This window comes from Macrotis lagotis, chromosome 3, assembly GCF_037893015.1.
Source record: "Macrotis lagotis isolate mMagLag1 chromosome 3, bilby.v1.9.chrom.fasta, whole genome shotgun sequence".
NCBI classification, from domain to species: Eukaryota; Metazoa; Chordata; class Mammalia; order Peramelemorphia; family Peramelidae; genus Macrotis; species Macrotis lagotis.
This window is the reverse complement of record NC_133660.1, coordinates 44,493,778-44,514,743: the sequence shown is the minus strand read 5'-3', so window position 1 is coordinate 44,514,743 and position 20,966 is coordinate 44,493,778. Positions and strand designations below refer to the sequence as shown.

The following is a 20,966-nucleotide window of genomic DNA, read 5'->3' as shown; positions in this document are numbered from 1 at the left end:
CAAGTTCAGGAAACAGCATGGCTAGAACACGGAGTCCATACATGGGAGAAGTATGAAATAAAACTAGTAACTCAGGGAAACAAGACCACCCAGAGTCTTAAGCACTAGAGAGATCTACAATCATCTGAGGACAAGTCTAGCTAAGAGTAGATTTAATCACAATAGGGTTAGGCACCAAGGAAGGTGAGGGAGCACAGCAGGTCAGGAAGACCATCTCTTAAGGTGAATGGGGATTATAGACAAACAAAATCACAGCTCTTTGAAGTTGTGATATAATAAAGAGAAACCTGCTTGATGATAGAAATTGGATGTAGTGTTTACAAAACCCAGACACATATGAAGACAATGTTCTGAATGTTGAAGGGTAGCTACTGATCTCTCCTGGCAAAGTAGCAATGAGAAAGTCTTGACCTTTCAGGGTGGACTAATAAACAGTCCTGAGTATGATCCTGAGAATTTATGAAATAATTGCCAGAAGGTACTGACAGTCATGAAAACACATTAAGGAATTCTGGTTATCAGACTAGATAATTTAGCAAGATGAAACTTCCTGATATTCTCCTCCTAAACAAACATCCTCAAGAATATATGGAAAAAATATAAATATATATTCCTGATCTTAAGTAAATTAAATTTATTTGTTTACATACATTACCAATTCACTAAACAGTAAGGAAAAATTGTGGAAGTGAGGAATGTTGATTTATCTTTTTATCTCCTTTAGCATCTGATACAGTTCTTTATATAAAGTTAAGTAATACTGAATACTTAATACCTACTAATTACTTTGCATGTGCTAAATAATAATTATTTTGATAAAACTAACACGAACTTATTAAGAATGCAAAACCAATTATTATTACTGAAAATTGGGCAGTTTTATACAAATCAAATTGTCATAATCTAATGCTGTTGACCTATGCTCTTCCCCTGGATACTCTCTCCTACCTGTGGGTTACACAGGGCCCTGACAGCTTCTCTCCTATCTTTCTTTTTTGCTAGGCACTGGGGTTAAGTGACTTGCCCAAGATCACATAGCTAGGTAATTATTAAGTGTCTGAGGCTGGATTTGAACTCAGGTCTGCCTGACTCCGTGCTCAGTGCTCTATCCACTCTGTCACCTAGCTGCCCCTCTCATATCTTTTGAACCCTTTTCCTCTGATTCTTCTTTTTTTTTTTTGTTTTTGTTTTTGTAAGGCATTGGGGTTAAGTGACTTGCTATAAAAATGCTCTAATTTTCCATGAAGTTTTTAAGAAGGGCTTGAACCTTGAACAGTTTGTTTCTTTTTAGAGGCTCAGAGCATTCTGAGGCCATTTTTATGTTACTTTACAATATCCCAGTGAAGTCAGAAGGAGTTAAGTAATAGAACTGTATCTTCTGTTTTTTAAGTAGGAGATAAGAGGTAAACAGGACACAGAAGTAATTATTGCTGAGCCCAAAAGCAGATTTCTAGATTACTGTTATCTAGAAAAGAATCAAAATTTTCCCCAAGATCACCAATAGCTAGAGAGGAAGTTAGTATTCTGATTTGTCTGAATTTGAGGATTTGAAAAAATTAAGAATAGTTTGCTACATTCTTACCTCCTGATATTCTTTATATTGTGTGTCTACCAAGTCCCGGACAACAGCAATATGAGTAAACATCCACTGGGAAATTTCCTATAATGTTAAGGGGAGAGGGAAGAGTCTTAATATCTTATAAAGATTACAATGCAAAAGAATAAGTTGCCATATAAAGTTATTTTAAATGAAGGGCAATTGATTAAAAAAAAATCCAATCAAAAACCTGCACAGAATGAATACCACAGCTAAACTCCTGTAATATTACTATCTAATTTTTAGTATTTTCAATGCTTCTTCTCCTTGTCTCTCAGGTGTTTAGCACTAGGATGTTGCTGAGATGACTGAGAAAAAAACATTAACCATAGCTTTTTGATCTCATTTCTAGATATGGCAGACAGGTAGAAGATAATATGTGGTGTTATTTTAAGTCTTAATAAGTAAGGAAATATTTTATTCCCTTACAAAAGTCAACGTAAATATATGTTAGTATATGTTAGGATTTTATCTCATTGTAAAATCTGAAGCTATAACCATTCTGAACAGAATGAAGTTTTAGAGATAGTAGGGACTGCTGAGTCACTTAAGCCAATCTCCTCATTTTATAGTTGAGAAACTACAATCCCTAGAGGTGTTAAGAGACTTGCTTAAGGTCAAAAAGTATGAAGCATGAAGGGGAAGAGTTAAGAGTCCATGGAGATTAAGATAAGGGTCTTGGCAACCTATACAATTAAAATAGTCACCTATTTTATTCACTTGCATTCTGAGTATGCTAGACTTTGCACCCTCAATGAAATACAGGAGTCTGAATCAATTCTTTCATGAAATGCCAGATGCAGAATCAGAAAGAAATGGTATATTTTATGTGATTCATAAAGACAATGCACATTTTATGCTTTAATTTGTTATCCTTGAGGGTCTTTCCAATGGAAAGGCAGGACTCACCTGTGTGGAGAGATTGTGTTTGTTGAGGCCACTCTCCTTTCTATTTCTTCTGGATCCTGTTAACTTTGAGAGGCCAAAACCACTGCTAACTCGGGAGAGTTTCGACTGTGTACTTGGAACCAGAGCTTCACCTCGACTGATGCATTTCTTTTCATGGGCTGCAGAATTCAAATAAGATTGTAGTTATTTCAGATTGCTTATCATAGATAACAGGGTTTTGAGCTTATCATGGGTAGCCTAAAATGGAAAGACCATTATTAATTAGTCTACCTACCTGCTGTTGTTCCATTAATCTTATTCATTTCCAAACTTCTAAGATAATGGAAGGGTTATGTTTGGATACTTGCTCATTAACTGCTAACACATCAACATTTCTCATTAATTAATTTATTAACTTAATTTCAATTTAATAAATTTGAGTATATTGTTTAGCAAACTAGAGAAATCTCTTTCCCCTGAAACCACTTTTCCTATTTATTTTTCCCCATTCATAAAATACCCCAATGCCCTAACCTTAAATAAATTCAAAAGTTATAGACCATGATATTTATTAACAACCTAACAAAATGAAGGCATAAATACTGCTTTACAATGTACCATAAGCTCTGAGTCTAAAGTACATAATGAATCATAGTTTGAGGTATACCCAATGTGGGAATGCTTTTCCTGATTATGTATATTTGTTATGAAGATTTTGCTTTTCTTTTTCAATGGAGGAGGGTTGGAAGATGCATATACTGGAAGGAGGTGCCAAAAAAGAAAAAGAGAATATGGAAGCATTTTTGAGAAAAATTCACAGAGCAGGACAGAAGCAAACAGTGATAACTGGGTCAGCTTTAAAAGTTACAAATTGAATTTATTCTATACTTAAAGAGTAAAGTGTGCCTAACAAATTTGTGATTTTATGTGAAATCCCTATTTTCTGCTGTTTTGTTATTTATAATTTACACTAAATTTAATTTAGTGTAAGAATTAGTAATATTAGTAAAAAGAAAATCATTTCTAAAGGTTCATAGCCACTTTAACTACTGCTACAACTTCTGAATTCTCCTTAATTCTGAAAGCACAGACTGAACATTCAGATCCCTGAGGATACTAATTAATATCTTAAGATAAGAGTTATTCTAATTTGTTTGTGATGTGACTTTTTAAAGTGATGAAGAAAGACAGAAGAACCAGAACAATCAATACAATACTAGCAACCCTGCAAAACCAAACAATTCTGAAAGTTGATAGAACAATGATAAATATAAAGAACATCTTTGATTCTAGTGGAGAGATGATGAAAACTGCCATGCATTATAGAGAAGTGATGATGACTGTGCAGAATGATCTATGGATCTTTGTCTCAGAACATACATATTTATATAGCAGTGTTGACAGAATTTGTATTAATTAACTGTATATTTGTTATAAGATATCTGGGTTTTTTCCCCCTTTTCCAGAGTTTGGGGTGAGGGGAAGAGAATATAGAATTTTGCTAATAAAAAAAGGAGAAGTATATATGTGGGGTGTTACAAATTTGAGAGGTTGTTAGCAGTTTTATTTGGTTACAAGAGCTCTTTCATGAAGTGTGAATAATCTATAATTGTAATTACAAAAACAAAATATCAGTAAAACTTAAAAAAGATAAGTCAATAGTTCTCAGTAAATATTTCTCTTGATCCTTTTTCCTTATTATCTGTCTCTGTTTAGTCATCACAGTCCTTAACACTAGGTTAAACTGACAATCTCTCAGAGGACAGTGCTTCTTAAAGAAGGGAATGAAGCTGAGCTTAAAGATAGAACTATTAAGTTTTATAAATGAATACCTTTAATATGAATAGTTCAAGCTCAATTCTGTGTCTCTGTCTTTCTCTTTATGTGTAGACACAGACCCAGACAGAATCACACACACAGACACACATATCTTGGATCATTTGCTGATGAAGAAATATGCCATGAAATAAGCTCTACTAATTCCAGTTCAATGGGCTCTGCAGTACTAAACATCAAGCATTACAGCACTGGATCTAGAATGGCATTCAAAGGTCTTCTAGAACAACCCTTGATTTCAATGTTAAGTAAGGAAACATCATTAAATCTAAAAATGTTAAATGATTTGATCCCAAAGATAATAATAATACCAGAACCCAGGTCCTCTCATGCCAGCCAGAGGCCTTCTCACTATTCCACTAAGCCCATAAAGCCCCACAGACAGGAGGCGTCCTTGCAGCCTGGGCCTCCACGCCAGTCAATGAGCAATGCTGCTTCTCATCTCTTGAACAGCTGGAAACTACCAAGCAGGAACACTGTGTTCCACAGTAATCAAAAATTATTTATGCTAGCAAGCTATTTTCTTATAATCTTGGGCATTATTAACCTGGGGCCTGTGAATTTTAAAATATATGTATGAAAACACTGATATATACATATGTGTGTGTGTGTGTGTGTGCTAGGTGTACACATACACATGCCTAGTAGTGTCATTTTGATCTTTGATCTTGAAGGACAAGAACCAATCAATATCTCAAAAACATTTTCAATTTGGTTTTCTTTTTAATCCTACATATTTTATGCATTTTAAAACATGATTCTGAGGAGTCCATAGGCTTGATCACACTGAAAAAAAGGCCTATGACTCCCAAAAGGATAATAGGTCTTGTCCTACATGATAGGAAAATCAGTATTATGTGTTTAAATCTTTTCCTAAGACACTATATACTTCCCCTTTTCTGAATCTTATTTCTTAAAAGGACAAATAATTTTGAGAGGGAAATGACTTTTTATTTTGTACACAGAAATGTCAAACTGACACAGGACTAACAAAAGAATTACTATGGACTAGAAATTATGTATAATCAGCAATATTTTCAAGTCTGAAGAGGGTTCAGGAAAGATCTTATATTTTTGAAGCTATGCATTTATTACAGACAACTTGTTATATGATATAATGTGACAGAGTAGGCTCGATCTTGCCTTGCCTGTATCAGACTTCCTTCTGCTCCGAGCTCTTCTGTGTATCTTGAAATGCACAAGTGCCAGATGGTACAGAGGATGAAGAGCTGGGCTTGGAGTCAGGAAGACTTGTGCTTCAATCCAGGCTCAGACCCTAACCCTAACCAATTATGGGAGCCTGGGCAAGCCACTTAAGTTCTGCCTCAGGCAACAGAATAGCATCCTTTTGGAGACTCTTATTTATACACCTAGAGTCCAGAGACATGCCACTGCAACTTGCAGAAAGCATCAGAGCAAGGGATAATTCCCTCAAGTCTGAACAATAGTCTGTACACTAGCCTTGGAGCCCACCCAGTACCTGTACACCTCCTTACCCAAATGGTTCTGCCAACACTTTAAGCCAGCTTCTTCAATTAGAGGCCTCGCCACAGCAATATCCACCATACCCCGATCATTGACAGGCAGGGTCACCTTAAAAAGTTCTTCCAGAGCTTGTTTTTTACTATGAATCAATTCGGTCCAGACTCTATTGACAGCTTTTATGAGAAGCTGACGACCTAAATCATAAAGAAAAAAACACCATATACAATCTTTTACTTTTCACAAAATCTGAGAGCAATTTTAATTTAAAATGATTGGTTTATTCAAATTGATCTGATCTGTCCAAAAAGTTACACAATAAGAAGATCAAAAAAGCATACATAAAATATTAATTTAATTTATATAATTTAAATGAGAACTTTTTTTTACCATTAATGACCATATAATGAACACTTTTACGAAACTGAGCAGTAATAACTATAATTCTTACTTAGTGATAACAAAACATACACAAATCGAATCACCTACTATACCACTTGGAAATAGTTAGTTGGCACCTAGGTGAGAGCTCCCAAGTATAAGATGGTTCTTCTAAATCATATAAACATATTTTTGAATAACTAACAAATATATTTTTAACTTTTTTTATATTGAAAGTAAGCAGAATTGGTAAGGCCTCTTTTTCAGCACACCATCATCAACAAACATTTATGAAGTACCTACTATAGACCAAGGACTGTGCCGGGGATGGGGATACAAATATCAAGAAAGAACTTGGATTCTCCTAGGAGAGGCCCTGTGTGTCTATCTATCTGTGCTAGTGTGATTGTGCATTACAGAAGAACTAAAAAAGAGAATAAATATAAAGAGACAAATACTAGATAGCCTGTATTTCCTTTTCATAAGGGAATTTGATGGGAAGAACAGGAAAGGATTCTTGTCAAAGGAAGTTCTGAAGCTGAGCCCTGAAATGGAAAAGACAAAGACAAGTTGGATTGTCTGGAGGAGAGCCAGGAGAGCAAAGGGTAACAAAAACCTGGAGAAGAGAGAGTGCACCCAAGGATAGGGTGGGCAACAGCCTGAGAGGCAGGAGGACTGTCAAGAAGGATGAGCATTGACAAACATGGAAACATTTGGCAATTAAATGGGGAGAAAGCAGTTTTAGTTGAGTAATAAATCACAATTCAAACCACAGAGGGCTGAGGAATAAGAAAAAAGCAAACTTTCTTTAGGAGAATGTCTGAAAAAAGGAATGAGACATAGAGGATTATAGTTTGATGGAATAGTATGATTTGTTGAAGGTTTTTCTTTCTTTTCTTTAAGGATACAGGAGATTCCTATGTCTGAAAGGTGACAGGGAAAGAACCAAGAGATAGAGAAAAGTTGACATTTAGAGAAGGTAGATGACAGTTTGATGGAAGGAGGTACGATCAAGAGTGCATGAAGAGAGTGCTTGCTAAGTGGTGCAACGAATAGAATGCAGTCCTGGAGCCAGAAGAATCTTAGTTCAAATCCAGACTAAGACATTTACTAATTGTGTGACCCTGGGAAAGTCACCTTATCCTGCCTCCTCCCTCCTCCTCTGCCCCCCCCCCCCCAAAAGCCTGGTTTTGACAAGACCTGTTAAATGCTGAGGAGAAAAGAGAACAGGGACATGATATGTCAAGGGTTTGGGGACAAAGAGAGTAGGAGAAAAGAGAGCTCAGGTTGAATAACATTATTTTTCATTTTAATTTTCTTAATGTAATTTTACTTTTTCCAATAAAAATTTTGTTTCCTCGCTCATCTATCTCTATCAACTGGAAAGCCGAATTTCAACATGGCTATGTTCCAAAGCAAGTCTTACCCTGCATTTCAAGTCCATTATCTCTTTGTCCAGAAATGGATAGGCATGCTTCATTTTTAGTGACCTGGAATCATGATTGGTCACTATCTTTGATCAAAGTTTTTAATTTTTTCAAAAGTATTTGTCTTTACAGTATTTTTACTTTATAAATTATTCTTATGCTTCTGTTCCCTTGATTCTACTTCGGTTCATACAAGTATCCCATGGCATCTGTCTCATCATTTCTCATGGCACAGGAGGATCCATTATCTTTACATACTACAGTTTGTTCAGCCATTAGCCAATTAATGAGGCAATTCAATGCTCCTATAAAAATAGTTGCTATAAATATTTTAAAACAGGTTTCTTTTCTTTCTTCTCACTTTGGTGGGGGGGGGTATAGACATAGTAATGGCATTGTTGGATCAAAAGCAATACACACTTTAGTACCTTTTAGGCTACTAAAGCCAGAGGTCCTTGGACCTAGAGGTCCCTAAGAAGACAAAGAAAAAAGATTAGGAAAGGTGAAACCCAGAGATAGATGGAATGATAAAAGGATGTCAGAGTTTCTAATAATCAAAAGGGGGAAGAGTTCTTTGTGGGTAAATGAGAGTTCTAATGGGTGACTGTCTCTGCATGATGGTGAAAATGCCAATACAGCAGGCCTGAAAGAGCTTAAGGAATTGGGAAGTGAGGGGGTTTCAGAATATATCACTGCTGGGGGAGCTAAATAATACAATGGATAGAGCTCTGGCTATGAAGTTAGGAAGATATTTACTGGATGTTGGACCTTGGGAAAGTCACTTAACTAATACTGACACCCCATCCAGAGAGAGGAAGGAAGAGGTTAAAGAATGGTGGTGGTCTTGGGATAGGAACATGATTGGAAAATAAGACACATTTTAAGAGCCTCTATGTTATGAGATTGAGAAGAGTCTGGCTGGAACAGATGTTGGGGAAGTAGTCCAAAGGAGTGGAAGAGAAAGGAGTAGAAGATCGAGGCGAGTCTGCTTATTATACAGAAGTGCAATCAACAGTTCCCTGAACTTTTTGAGCTGCTGTATTTTCTATAAACACTGAACTTAGAGAATGCAGGAGGCCCTGAGTGTGTCAGTGACGAAGTTCCCCCTGAGATGAGATAATTGGTTGTTTATACCCCAAGCTGGACTCCCTGTGTGCCTTTGGGAGTCAAGGCAGGCACCAGCCAGTCTGCACAAGGCTCAAAAACTGCTTGTGCAGCTGGAACCTGGTAGATGAACAGACTCTCCTGACTTCATAGTCTAGAAGCTCTCAAGGGAAAAGGTAACAGTTTTTGCCATTACTCTGTTCCTCCCCTGTGGGAGGGTTTTGTCTTTTTTTCACCTTTCCTGCACCTTTTCCTTCCCAAGCACCTCTACCATTTAGGTGGAGATTTGCCTTTTCTCCTCCTTCCTTTGTCCTACCTGTTATTAACCTGCAAACTTCTGTAAGGATTATGAACTCTTTGGCTTCCACATGTTCATTTATGTGTCCATTTCTCTCGTATTAAACTTGGTTTTCATATAAGTTCCATGAAGCTGTGATTACCTCTTGACATGGAACTCTGTAGAAAGGGATGGCTGAGTTGGAGTGGGACTCGCCTAGGGAGGGAGATGCTGAAGTTGCTGGGATAAGAGCAGAGGAAGGGCCTTGGGGGATATCTTCCTTCCAGTGGCAACAGCAGAGCCAGAGGAAGGTTGACCCCATTCACCTCTGGTGGCTCTCCTCTTGACCTCACTCAACCCTGGTGGGCAGAACCTGCCCAGTAACCAGGTCTAGATCTGCATTTAGTCACAACTTGCTGGTGCAGCAGAGAAGAAAAGGAGAGAAAGAAAGACTTGCCACAAGCGGTGGAGGTGCAGAAGCCCCTATGTCGGCTATGTTGGTTACCTTCGCTAACATCTTGACTGCAGCTGCCATCCGTATCTACGTCGGAAGGGATCATGATGTGCCAGGTTGTCATGCGGGCCTCTGCCTCAAGTCCAAACCCATCCACGTGGCTGGAAAAGTCCAATCATTTTAACATGTCTGAGGAAGGTCATAGCCTTGGAAAACCTTACATATGTCTATTGGTGCTCCTTCTAATACCCCAATCTCCCAGTCCTTGGATATACTCAGGCACCATGACCACCCTCTTCAATCTGTGCCAGTCATTCACAGGAATGGAGCTCACTATGACATTTAGTTAAACAAAAGCTGATGCTCCTGCATCTGAATATAATCTACCTTTCTATCTCTTCCTATGCTTCCCTCCTAAATCTAGTTTTGTTTTTTTCCCCCTTTGTGGTGATCTTTCCCCACTTCATCTCTCAGTATTTTCATAAGTCTTGAGCCCTGCTCTGAATTCATTTTCCTGCTTTCCCACTCTTGTTAAGTTAGCCATTAATTCAGTCCTAAAATCTTCTGTTCCGGCATCCCCTGCTTCCTTGCCCTCTTAATGATCAACGTTGGTCATGTACTATTTGGACATCTACCTCCTTTGCTTCTGTTCACATGCTGCTGAAGGAAGCACAAGGAAATCATCTAACTGGGCTGACTGGACACACTAAAAATTTATATTAAATGATGTCAACTACAGCAAGGCAAACTTCTATTCTTGCCTAAATGATTCTGGACCTTACTCACACAGTGACAGTATGCCATTCCTCTCTGCTCTTCAAGCTGTATCATCTTACCACCTTTTCAGGTGAGGAAGTTGCTGCTAATTGACTCAGCAAAGTGAAAACCATTCACCCTGAGTGGTCCCTCCTTCCCTTTTCATTTAAAAAACTTGGACATCATGCTCCTCTCTCTACTCCTCCATATTTCCTCCAATGCTGAATACTAAGGTGCCCCTTCTTCTTGCTGAGATTGTTTGCCAGACCTTCTACCTGTGGCTTCTGTTCCCTCATTAATCAGATCCTGTACCCTAAACTGAAGAGGAAGGATTTGAACCCAGGCTTCAGGATTCTCAGATCAGCTCTTTTTTCCACACTGTCTCCTTAAAGGTTGTGAAGGACAATCAAAGGGACGACGACACAGAACTATTCACAACTTAGTGCCCTCTTAACAAAATTAATCCCTGATGATGTATTTCTTCCTCCTTATTTCTAGCATCTATCCTCACCCATCACCAGTTCTCACTGATTATGACAGGCACTCCAAAGGAGAAGGATCTGAATATAAAATGATGAAGAGAGACAGGGAAAACTGATGGTATATTTTTGCAGCAATGGTTCCTTTATGATGTAAAAGTCAAAGGTGAAGAAAGCTGTATTGTTTTATCATACAATTTAGCTGGAAAATTGTTTAAAAAAATAATGAAAACTTAATTCATTCTTTGATTCTTTGGATTGTTCAAGAATTAATACAGTGGCAATCATGTGAACATCCACTGACAGCTGTAAGGGACCACCATAGAAGCCAAAGAATCCAAATCTGCTTATGATAGAAAAGGAGAAGGAAGTACAGAGAGGTCAGTGTCCCGTGATTAGTGAGCACCTGAGTCAGGGGATGAGTTCAGGCCTTCCAGATTCCCAAGCCTAATTTTCTCTCTCCTATACTCCCTAAGCTGCCTCTTGTTTAAAAAATAAAACAGAACTAGTTTTTGGGGATGGAAACTGTAATTTCTTCAGTTTAGTTAACTCATTTACTAATCCACACACCATGAATTTTATACTCTTAAAAGAGTGTCATGGAGCACAGGGAGATTAACTCCCTTGCCAAGGGTCATCCAGCTAATATGTGACAAAAGTGAGATTAGAATATAATCCTTCCAGGGGCGGCTAGGTGGCGTAGTGGATAGAGCACCCGCCCTGGAGTCAGGAGTATCTGAGTTCAAATTCGGCCTCAGACACTTAATGATTACCTAGCTGTGTGGCCTTAGGCAAGCCACTTAACCCCATTGTCTTGCAAAAAACCCCAAAACTAAAAAAAAAAAGCATATAATCCTTCCAGACTCTAAATTCAACCCCATACCCAATTCTAACTGCTCTTCATTTTGTTAGGTGTAAACTAAAACATATAATTTGCTAACTATAAGTTAAAATGAACTTATTTTTCATAATATTTGATGTAATTTTTCAAGACACAAGTGCCATAACATATCTTCCCCTTCACTATAGTGAAATGTTACCCCTTCCTTTAAATGGATTCATAATGGAGTGGTCTCAAATAATGAGGATCTTATGAATTGCCAAGGAACACTTGCACAAGAAAAACTGTCTAAAGAAAATCATCAGAAAGAAGTCTTACTGGGAAAAGAAGGGGGCTGATCACATAAGATTTAAGGGACAACTACTATGTAGCCTTTGGAGAATCTGAAGAAAGACCCTTAAGCATCAATCCTTTTGATCAAGGCTTTTTGTCAGATTTCTGGGAGCAAATGTCCAAGTTATGAAGGAAGAGCAATCTTCACTATAGGAAGACATATCCACAACCATGGCACCACAAATTGCAATATCCACCCCCCCCAAAGTCAAGCAGTTCTGAGTTACAATTTTTTAATGATGAATAAATTAAGGTGCTTCATTTGGACTTCTGCTTAGCAATATTGGCTTTCACGAAAAAAGTTTGGCTAGTTTTGCTTACTTTCCATTTTTAAAACTTTCCATGTGGTCACAGAATCAAAATTTGAAAAACAAAAGGAAACTGAAAAGTTCGGTCCAGATGCCCTCATTTTAGATGTAAGGAGATTAAAACCATGGACAATGCCCTAACTAAATAAAGGAATAAGTCAAGATTTGAACTCACAAACTTGCTCCAAATCTAAACCATGCATCAGAGAAAAAGATTATTTGCCACACAATCATTAGCATGAGGTTTTGCTTTTTTTTTAAATAGGAGAATAGTTTCTGAACTTCAAAGGGATGATTTTGTCATGAAGCACTCACCTTCCAACATGCAGATTAATCAAGCAATGAGCCAGGCAGCTAATGAACTCTTGGTCGTGGTTTCCTGGTCCTAGGATTAAGTTTCTGTTCACAGTAAGGACCCTAAGAGAATCGAGGAGAGCAACTTGCTGGGGGACTGTTTTGTGTGCCCTTGAAAACTGGTACAAGATGGTCCTATTTAGGCAGTGGTAAACGGCATCCAGTGACAACCCTTGGGATCTTCGTTTTGACTAATTAAACATATGAAAAGTATATGGTCAAATGAACAGTGCGATATCTTTATAACAAGGAATGCTCTGCTGAAGTTAACAAAGTAATTTACTATACATAAAAATACTTGAAAAAAAAGATGAATATTGCTCAGTTTGGTTTAATCACTAAAAAAGATACCAGAAAATATTGTAAGAAGTCTCTGCTTCTTGAGCACTACTGTGACTTGTTTTTTTTTTTTTAAGGCAAATGAAAATAACCTGAGAAAATATTCTTACACAACAGCATATCAGTTTACTATTTTCAACATTTTCCCTCTATGAACTAACAAACAAAGCAACAGGTACCTAGAACAGAGCATAAAAATAATCCTTAGCCATAGATTGACATGGAATACTCAGAGGAAGGGAACAGAAGAAATAGGAGAATGGTGGGGTTTGGCAAAATAAGAAAATTGTGGCTGATCCTCTACTGTCTTTCTATTTTGAACTTGTTAACAATGAAAACTAGATACTGTAAGGTCTTTCAGTTACTACTTAGTTAATTTATTTTTAAATCATAGTTAAACAATCCCTCCAGCTCTCAAGCTTGCATTCTATAGCACTGTTATTGCTATTATTATTATTATTATTATTTTATCAATAGTATTAGTAATCAATAAAAGTAAAATAAAAATTATTAAAATAGAAACTTTGTAGAACAGGTTACCTGTGCAATTAGTTGAATAATAAAATCAATAAGAAGTTTAGATTCCTTATTGAACATTCCCTGCCAAAGCTTGTCTACCACACGTTGGGTGAAATAAAATACATTGTTCACTAGTACTTGGTAACTTCCTCCACTGGTAATAGGCAGAGATGCATCTTCCCCTTAATTCCAGGAAAAAAAAAAGACAAGAAAATTAATGCATATGCAATAGGAGGTAAAAATGAATTAAGTAATTCTAAAACAAGTCATCTAGAACTATACTATTTAGTAATTATGGGGAAAAACAATCCTTTCTGTAGACAATTTAACTTAAATATAACAACCTCAAAGGTATGATTTTCTCATTTGTAAGGTGAAATTATATCAAGTATTGTGAGAATCACAATGTGATAATGAGATGAAAATGATTGAAAAATTAAACTATCTCCAGAATCATCCACTCTGAATTGTATATTTCACATCATATTGTGAATTCAAGCAAATCTCAAGGAAAGTTAATTTGGCACATCTATTTCAGAATGTACTTTTTGCACAGCACAGCAATATACAAAATCGTTTAGTAAACATTTTTTAAAGTTAAAGGTAATAAGAATATTCTGGCATCCATGATTAAAATAATTCGCCAATCCAATTTGGCAAGTGCTACATGAAGTAAGAATGAAAAATGGTTGCTAAAATTCAAATAGCACATGCACCAAAGTAATTTCTTTTTTCCTGAAAATATTTCTTCTGTTTTCAGAAGAAACTGCCACCATACTACACTTACATTCATTTTATCATGGCATGCAACAATAAAGGGACTATTTCCTCTCATAGAAAGTCTGTTAAAAAAAATCTAGGTAGTGGAATAACTAAATGAGCTACATATAGACTCTAAAGTCTGCAAGAATTAAATATTCAAAAAAGGAAGATGCTTTAAATGCTGTCTTTCTTTCCATTATTTTTCTGTCCAACCTTCAAAACCATTGTATTCCAGACACACATGTCATAATTCATATGAAAAACAAAGATTTCTTGAATCATTTTTTTTCTATATTTAATAGTTGGAGAAAAGGTAAAGAAAAGAAAAAAATCTTCTAAAAACTGACTTCAAACAGGAAGAAAACAAAATTACGATAGATTTATTTGAATTTCTTAAAGAAAAGTGATTGGTAAAAATCAAAGGAAAAACATGAAATTACCCAATAAAACATCAGCTGCAAGCAAATGGTCCATGACACTATCTAAAACATAAGTCTGAAATTCTTTTTGCTGAGTTCTTGTGGATCTTTCTGGAGAAGCCTGCAAAGGAAAAGATAATCTTAGGATTATAATCACTTAGAGGAAGAAATATTATGATTTTCAACCCAGTAATATCATCAAATACATGAAATTTTAAAAACTGAAAAATGTCAAAGTATGGCATGAAACAGTACAAATGTTCACAAATCTTAACATTTCATCTCTAGGGGCAGCTAGGTGATGCAGTGGATAGAGCACCAGTCCTGGAGTCAGGAGGACCTGAGTTCAAATGTGGCTTCAGACACTTAAAAATTGCCTAGCTGTTTGACCTTGGGCAATTAACCCCATTGTTTTAAATAGATAAAATTGTAAAAAAATTTCATCTCTATCAGAAACATTCTATAGCTTTTCTGTATTGGAGTTACCATCTCCACTATGATAAACCTCATGTCCCTATTTATGTCACAAATTCTCTTCCTTAGTGGTAAGCATAACTTTTCTCCCCAATGAAGCATTAAGCTTTTAAAGAGTAGAGATTCACATAGAAGGGATCTAAGAAGCCATATGGTCCAGAATTTTAAGAAATCCCTTTCTCAACATATCTAAGTGATATGTTACCAAGGGATATTTAAAGTTTGCCAAGTTGGTCTACAAGTCTCAAAAAAGGCTTGGATCTAAGGCAGCTTGTTCCATTCTAGATATCTGTTAGGGAATTCTTCCTCATATCTGGCCTAGATGTGCCTCTTTGAAAGCTTCTACCCATCATGCCTAGTTCTATGACTTAAGACCAAGAAGAGCAAGTTTAAATCTTTCATCCATGTGAGAGGTCATTGTTGTTCATGTCACAAGGTTGGAAGAATGTAATAGTGACTTGGAATATTCTCTTCCCCAAGCTAGACGTGCCCAGTAGTTTCGACCACTATTCATATGGCATCTCACCGCCAATTACATTCCTGGTCGCCTTCCTTGTATATGATGCCCAACATGAAATGCACCACTCCAGAATGACTAGAAAAGATGATAGTGGCCTTCTAATTTCTGGACCACGTGTCATTCTTCCTTTAGCCTGAGATAATTCCAGGTTTTTTGGGGTGTGCTATTGCTGACTCAAACAGAGCTTGCAGGATGCTCAAACTCCCAGATACTTTTCTGAGGAACTACTGGCAGCATGGTTTTGTTTCCTCAAGAAACCACCTAACTCACAGATCATAGATTCATGGACTTACAAAGCCATCCTAGGAACTCTTATAGTAATTTGTTCCCAATCTCTTTTAAAGATTTATGTATTATGCTGCCACTAATTAGTTGTGGACTTATTTCTTGAGACACATTCCCTTTCCTCTTTAATTTCTGCATCTTCTTAGTGCCTAGAAATGATCTGCATATTGTCAACATTTAACAGAGGTTTTCCAAATGAGTAAAGGATGAGTGGTTTAATTGTAGACTTACTTCTGGGAACTAATATTAATGTGGTAATTGTCTTTTGACAATAAGTGATAAAGGGAAGGAAGCCTGTTGGTGACAACAGTGTAGGGAAGAGGAGAAGTTACAAGAAGAGTTACCTTAAACTTTCTTATAATTGATAACAGAACATTTGGTCAATTCATTTGCCTTCAAGAACAATTTGGGAAAGATGAAAGTCTGCATTGTGTAATGTCCTTTAGAGAAGGAGATTTCACATGCTCTCCTTTTCACTCACTTTGATAACATACTTGTCTTTTTTAGGTTTCTTTGACACTATCTTTTTGTCTTTTTTTTTAAGTGATGTAATAATAAACTATATTTCAAGGTTTTATGATTTATTTTATATTTTATTTATATTATATTATTTATTATTTATATCAAATTATATTCAGAGTTTCTAGATTTTTGCTATAAAATGGTACTGCTATAAATATTTTTGCATGTATGATTTAATCTCTTCAAGTTATAGTATTGTTATTTAATTATAACAAAATGATGTTCAAAAAGTATAAACACTGAGGGTATCCTGTAGAGTCAGATGAATTAAGCTGTCAAGCCCTGAGTGATCTGCCAGGACTAATTTTGTACTTAGGAGAGGAGGGAATGATGTCAACAGTCTGGTCTTTCAATGCCTATGTTAATTAAATCTTAAGAATGTTTTAATTAGCTTTTAAGGAAAAAGTGGCCTAATTTCCATGTGAGTGGAGGATATTATTTCTATTACAACAGCTGTCTGACATTTATCTATTGTGGAATGGCACCTGATCTTTTATCTTTCAGTGCCTAGATAACATTTTCCCCTATAAAACTTGGACATAAGACCATATCAGAGTAACTTGCTGTGAATATTTTTCCACATTATATTTCCCTTCTAATTCTAATTTTGTTTGGCTTTAATTTTAATTTTTTCAATAAGAAAATATTTTAAAAATTATTCAGCAATTCCCCTCAACTCGACTTCTGTCCCACTGAACAAAATTCAAAAAAGCCTCAATACATGGGTGAATATTGTTAGACAAATCAAATTTCACATTAGCTATATCCAAAAATGTGTATCTCAACTTTTCTCTTTCTTAACTACTACTAGTTTTGGTGCTTACAACTTTATAGTATATAATTTAAGGGACTCAAACCCTCTTCCTTCTCACTTAAAAAAAGATGCTTATTCTCTTCTTAAAGATATTCAGGGAGACTTTTTTTTAAGGTTTTTGCAAGGCAAACGGGGTTAAAGTGGCTTGCCCAAGGCCACACATCTAGGTAATTATTAAGTGTTTGAGACCGGATTTGAACCCAGGTACTCCTGACTCCAGCGCTGGTGCTTTATCCACTATGCCACCTAGCCACCCCTTCAGGGAGACTTTTAACTCTGTATTCTCTTTAACATGCTTTGTTTATCTTCATACTGTCACTTTCATGGTCCTCTTATAAGGAGAGCCCTATAAGTATTAACAACTATTACAGAAAACAGAAAACTGTATTTTGGACACTTTCAGAATATCAAATGGATGAAATTTTCTTAAAAAAAAAACCTACCAAGTTACCAAATTTGCATTAGTTCTAAAGTAGACATGTTATATGCTATTTTGAAAATTATTGATCTAGCTATAATTACTGATCCAGCCAGCAAATGCTTATTGATCCCCTACTGGGTACAAAATATGGTGCTACAGACTGGGGGAATGAGACCTTAAATATGTACATTATGTAGTCTCTACTTTTAAAGAGCTTGTATTTCTTCAGATCTTTCAGGGAAAGAAAGTGAAAGAAATAATTATTTATATAATACGTACTCTATGATCAGAGCTTTAAAAATATTCTCATTGATCTTCACAACAATCTTTGGAAGTAGGGGGTTATTATTATCCCTTTTTTACAGCTGAGAAAACTAAGGGAAACAGAGGTTAAATGACTAGCTCAAGGGTCACAGCTAGAGAGTGCCTGAGGTCAGATTTAAACTCAGATCTTTCTTAACTCTAGATCTTCAAGTTTATATTCTTCAGCAGAAACCATGTAGAAATGTTTTATATTTTCTACACATATCAGAACTGAACAATGAATCATCTCCTACTTTCTGTATACTATAATAAAGTTCGTGTTTTTAAAACATAAAACTTAAAACCACAGAATTGAATTACTTATTCATAGTCAATTTGCCAAACACCAATAACTCCTAGCTAATTATTTGTGCCGATTCAGTGCTTTCTTTCTTTCACTACTTACTCAGGAGTGTTTGTTGCTTGTGCTTTCTCATGCACATTTTATTTATTTTTGATTTCTCCTACAAATAGAAGATCATGCACGATTCTATCAGTGCTTTGCTAAGAGGAGTGTTTCATTTTTTCCACTTACCATGCTGCATAAATGTCAGATGCTATCATCCTTCTTCCCTGAGATGGCCAGAATTTGAAAATTCAACAGGGCTATATTTTATTCAGTTGTAGTTTTCATTGGTGAAAATTATTCTTATTCAATAACTACTGAGAATTTTGAGAACAAAAAAAGTAACACCCTCTTGACTGCTTAGTATTCAAGTGTTACTAATTATGGTAAAAGTTATTTTACTAAATAATTGACTAGATTGTGGTCATATGAATTGCCTTGATCAACAGTACTGACATTGTAGTGCTTCTGTAAGCCACAAGAGGGAGGACTTACAGTTCAGCTAGTACAGATAAAAATAATACCACTATCTAGAGGTGCTGATTTTATAGCAAATAGGATTGTAGGACAAATATTTTTTTTTCCCATTCCCTTTCACTTTTCCTGAGATGCAGCAGGGAAACATTTTTTCATAGTTTTCAGGAATTATTGTTATCAGGAAAGATGGTTGGTCATATTCTCATTCTGATACAGAAACAGTTACAAGAAAACAGGGCTGGAATCAAAGTGGGGATGACATCCTGGTTCAAAGCAACTAATCAGCAAAACTAGTGAACTAGAGATGTAGATCAAATCTCTCTCTAGTCATTCCAACCTTCACGTAACCGTAGCCTAAAGTACTTTTATGGAGCACAAATACTTTCTACATGTGAGAAATTTTATTTTTCTCTATTTCTACTATAAAATACTTATATTAATTAGAAAATTTGCAAACACCTTTTTGATCCTGATATATTATATACATTATACTTCTGGGAGTGAAGTTACATTGGGATAAGCTCATTTTCTTGATGTTACCTCCAACAGCAGGTCAATCAATGGAGTCTGTTTGCTGGCAGGTGTAAGACAGAGATTGTCTATAATCAAGACTCGCATGAAATCAAAAACAAACTTCTTTGCTGGGTGGTTGGTCAAGTAGGTTTTGGTGCCAACATTACAGTATTCTGATTGGCTCCTATTCATTCCTGTATCAACTGCAAAGGCTTTGAACTCTTCTGCTGGAGACCCTACTTCATCATCAAGATCAGTAACCTGTTTAAAAACAAAACAGAAAAATTCCATAATCTTTCTAATACTTTTTATTTAAATATTTTATTTTTATATAAATAAAAGTTACATTATAATATTAGTGATCATTTTGTGTAGTTTACCTAATTCAATTATTTCACACAAAGGGGGGCGGAGCCAAATTAGCCACAAGAAGGGCTCTTAGACCCTCTCTGATAAAACTTGAAACTAAGGACTCTAACTAAACTTTCAAGAGACAAAACCCACAGAGGGACCCAATGAGGCAGTTCTCCTACTCAAGGTAACCTGGAAAAGAGCAGAAAGGCTCTGCTCCCCGGGGTTTGAGGGGCGGCCTGCCAGAGGGGGGCCCGCCAGAGCAAAAGAACTTCAGCCTCCCGGAGGCAGCCCCAGGGTGCTGGGAGCTGAGGCTCACAGCAGTGGGGAAGTCTCCTGAGCTGCACCCCGGGGAGCACTGGCACAAAGTGGGGGAACAGCGGGGGACCTCTGCCAGAGCGAGCACGTGGAGCCCAGTCCTCAGGGCACACAATGAGCAGCTTGGTCTTTCCATGGCCCAGATCCAGGAACCAGAAGCAGGCCAAGCTGGTAAGCAGGAGACCCCAGGGCATGAGCCCATTGAACCTAAGGAGGGGAGTGAAGAGAGACTGCAGAGCTCTGTCCTCTGCCTCTGGAACAGGACTCTGGGGCTCTGACCACATTCAGATCCTGATAGCAGTCTAGGCCCCCCAATAGAACAGCAGCCCCCCCCCCCTTCAGCCCCGTGGCAGAGGGGGGCGCTTATGGTCATTCACAGACCAGGAGGGAGGACAGAGCCTCACACACTGAGACTCTTGTGTGAGTGTCCCAAAAGCTCAGGAAGCACCCCAAAACCAGGCCCAGGCTGGGAAAATGAGCAAGCAGAGAAACAAGAGGAAGATCATTGAGAACTATTTTGCATATGAGCCCAAGAAGGATCAAAATACTCAGTCTGAAGATGAGGAAGCACAAGCTCCTGCATTTAAAGACTCCAAGAAAAACAGAACTTGGGCTCAGGCTATGACAGAGCTCAAAAAAGACTTTGAAAATCAAATAAGGGAGTTGGAAGAAAAACTGGGAAAAGAAAGGAGAGAGATGCAGGAAAAACATGAAAATGAAGTCAGCAGCTTAGTCAAGGAAATCCAAAAGAATGCTGAAGAAAATAGCATGCTAAAAACCAGCTTAGGTCAAATGGATAAAAGAGTTAAAAAAGTTATTGAGGAGAAGAATGCTTTAAAAAGCAGAATTGGCCGGATGGAAAAAGAGATAAGAAAACTCTCTGAGGAGAACAAATCCTTCAGACAAAGAATAGAATTCAGGGAGATTGATGAATTTACCAGAAATCAGGAATCAATACTTCAAAACCAAAAAAATGAAAAATTAGAAGAAAATGTGAAATATCTCATTGAAAAAACAATTGATATGGAAAACAGACTAAGGAAAGATAATGTAAAAATTATTGGAA

General features: G+C 36.8%; 1 protein-coding gene across 7 annotated transcripts in view; it reads right to left on the bottom strand.

Moving 5' to 3' along the window:
- The window catches only part of WDFY3 (WD repeat and FYVE domain containing 3), a 311,818-nt gene that overhangs the window by 60,275 nt on the left and 230,577 nt on the right, over window positions 1–20,966 (bottom strand). For 5 of the 7 annotated variants that reach the window (XM_074228578.1, XM_074228572.1, XM_074228575.1 and 2 more), the window contains 8 exons: window positions 19,259–19,492; window positions 14,578–14,677; window positions 13,397–13,557; window positions 12,479–12,708; window positions 9,450–9,607; window positions 5,818–6,000; window positions 2,507–2,664; window positions 1,583–1,660 (listed from right to left, as the gene is read on the bottom strand). In XM_074228578.1, the coding sequence (XP_074084679.1) occupies window positions 1,583–1,660; window positions 2,507–2,664; window positions 5,818–6,000; window positions 9,450–9,607; window positions 12,479–12,708; window positions 13,397–13,557; window positions 14,578–14,677; window positions 19,259–19,492 (1,302 nt within the window). The remainder of the gene's footprint in view (window positions 1–1,582; window positions 1,661–2,506; window positions 2,665–5,817; window positions 6,001–9,449; window positions 9,608–12,478; window positions 12,709–13,396; window positions 13,558–14,577; window positions 14,678–19,258; window positions 19,493–20,966) is intronic. The other 2 variants (XM_074228574.1, XM_074228577.1) reach the window with 1 other exon arrangement.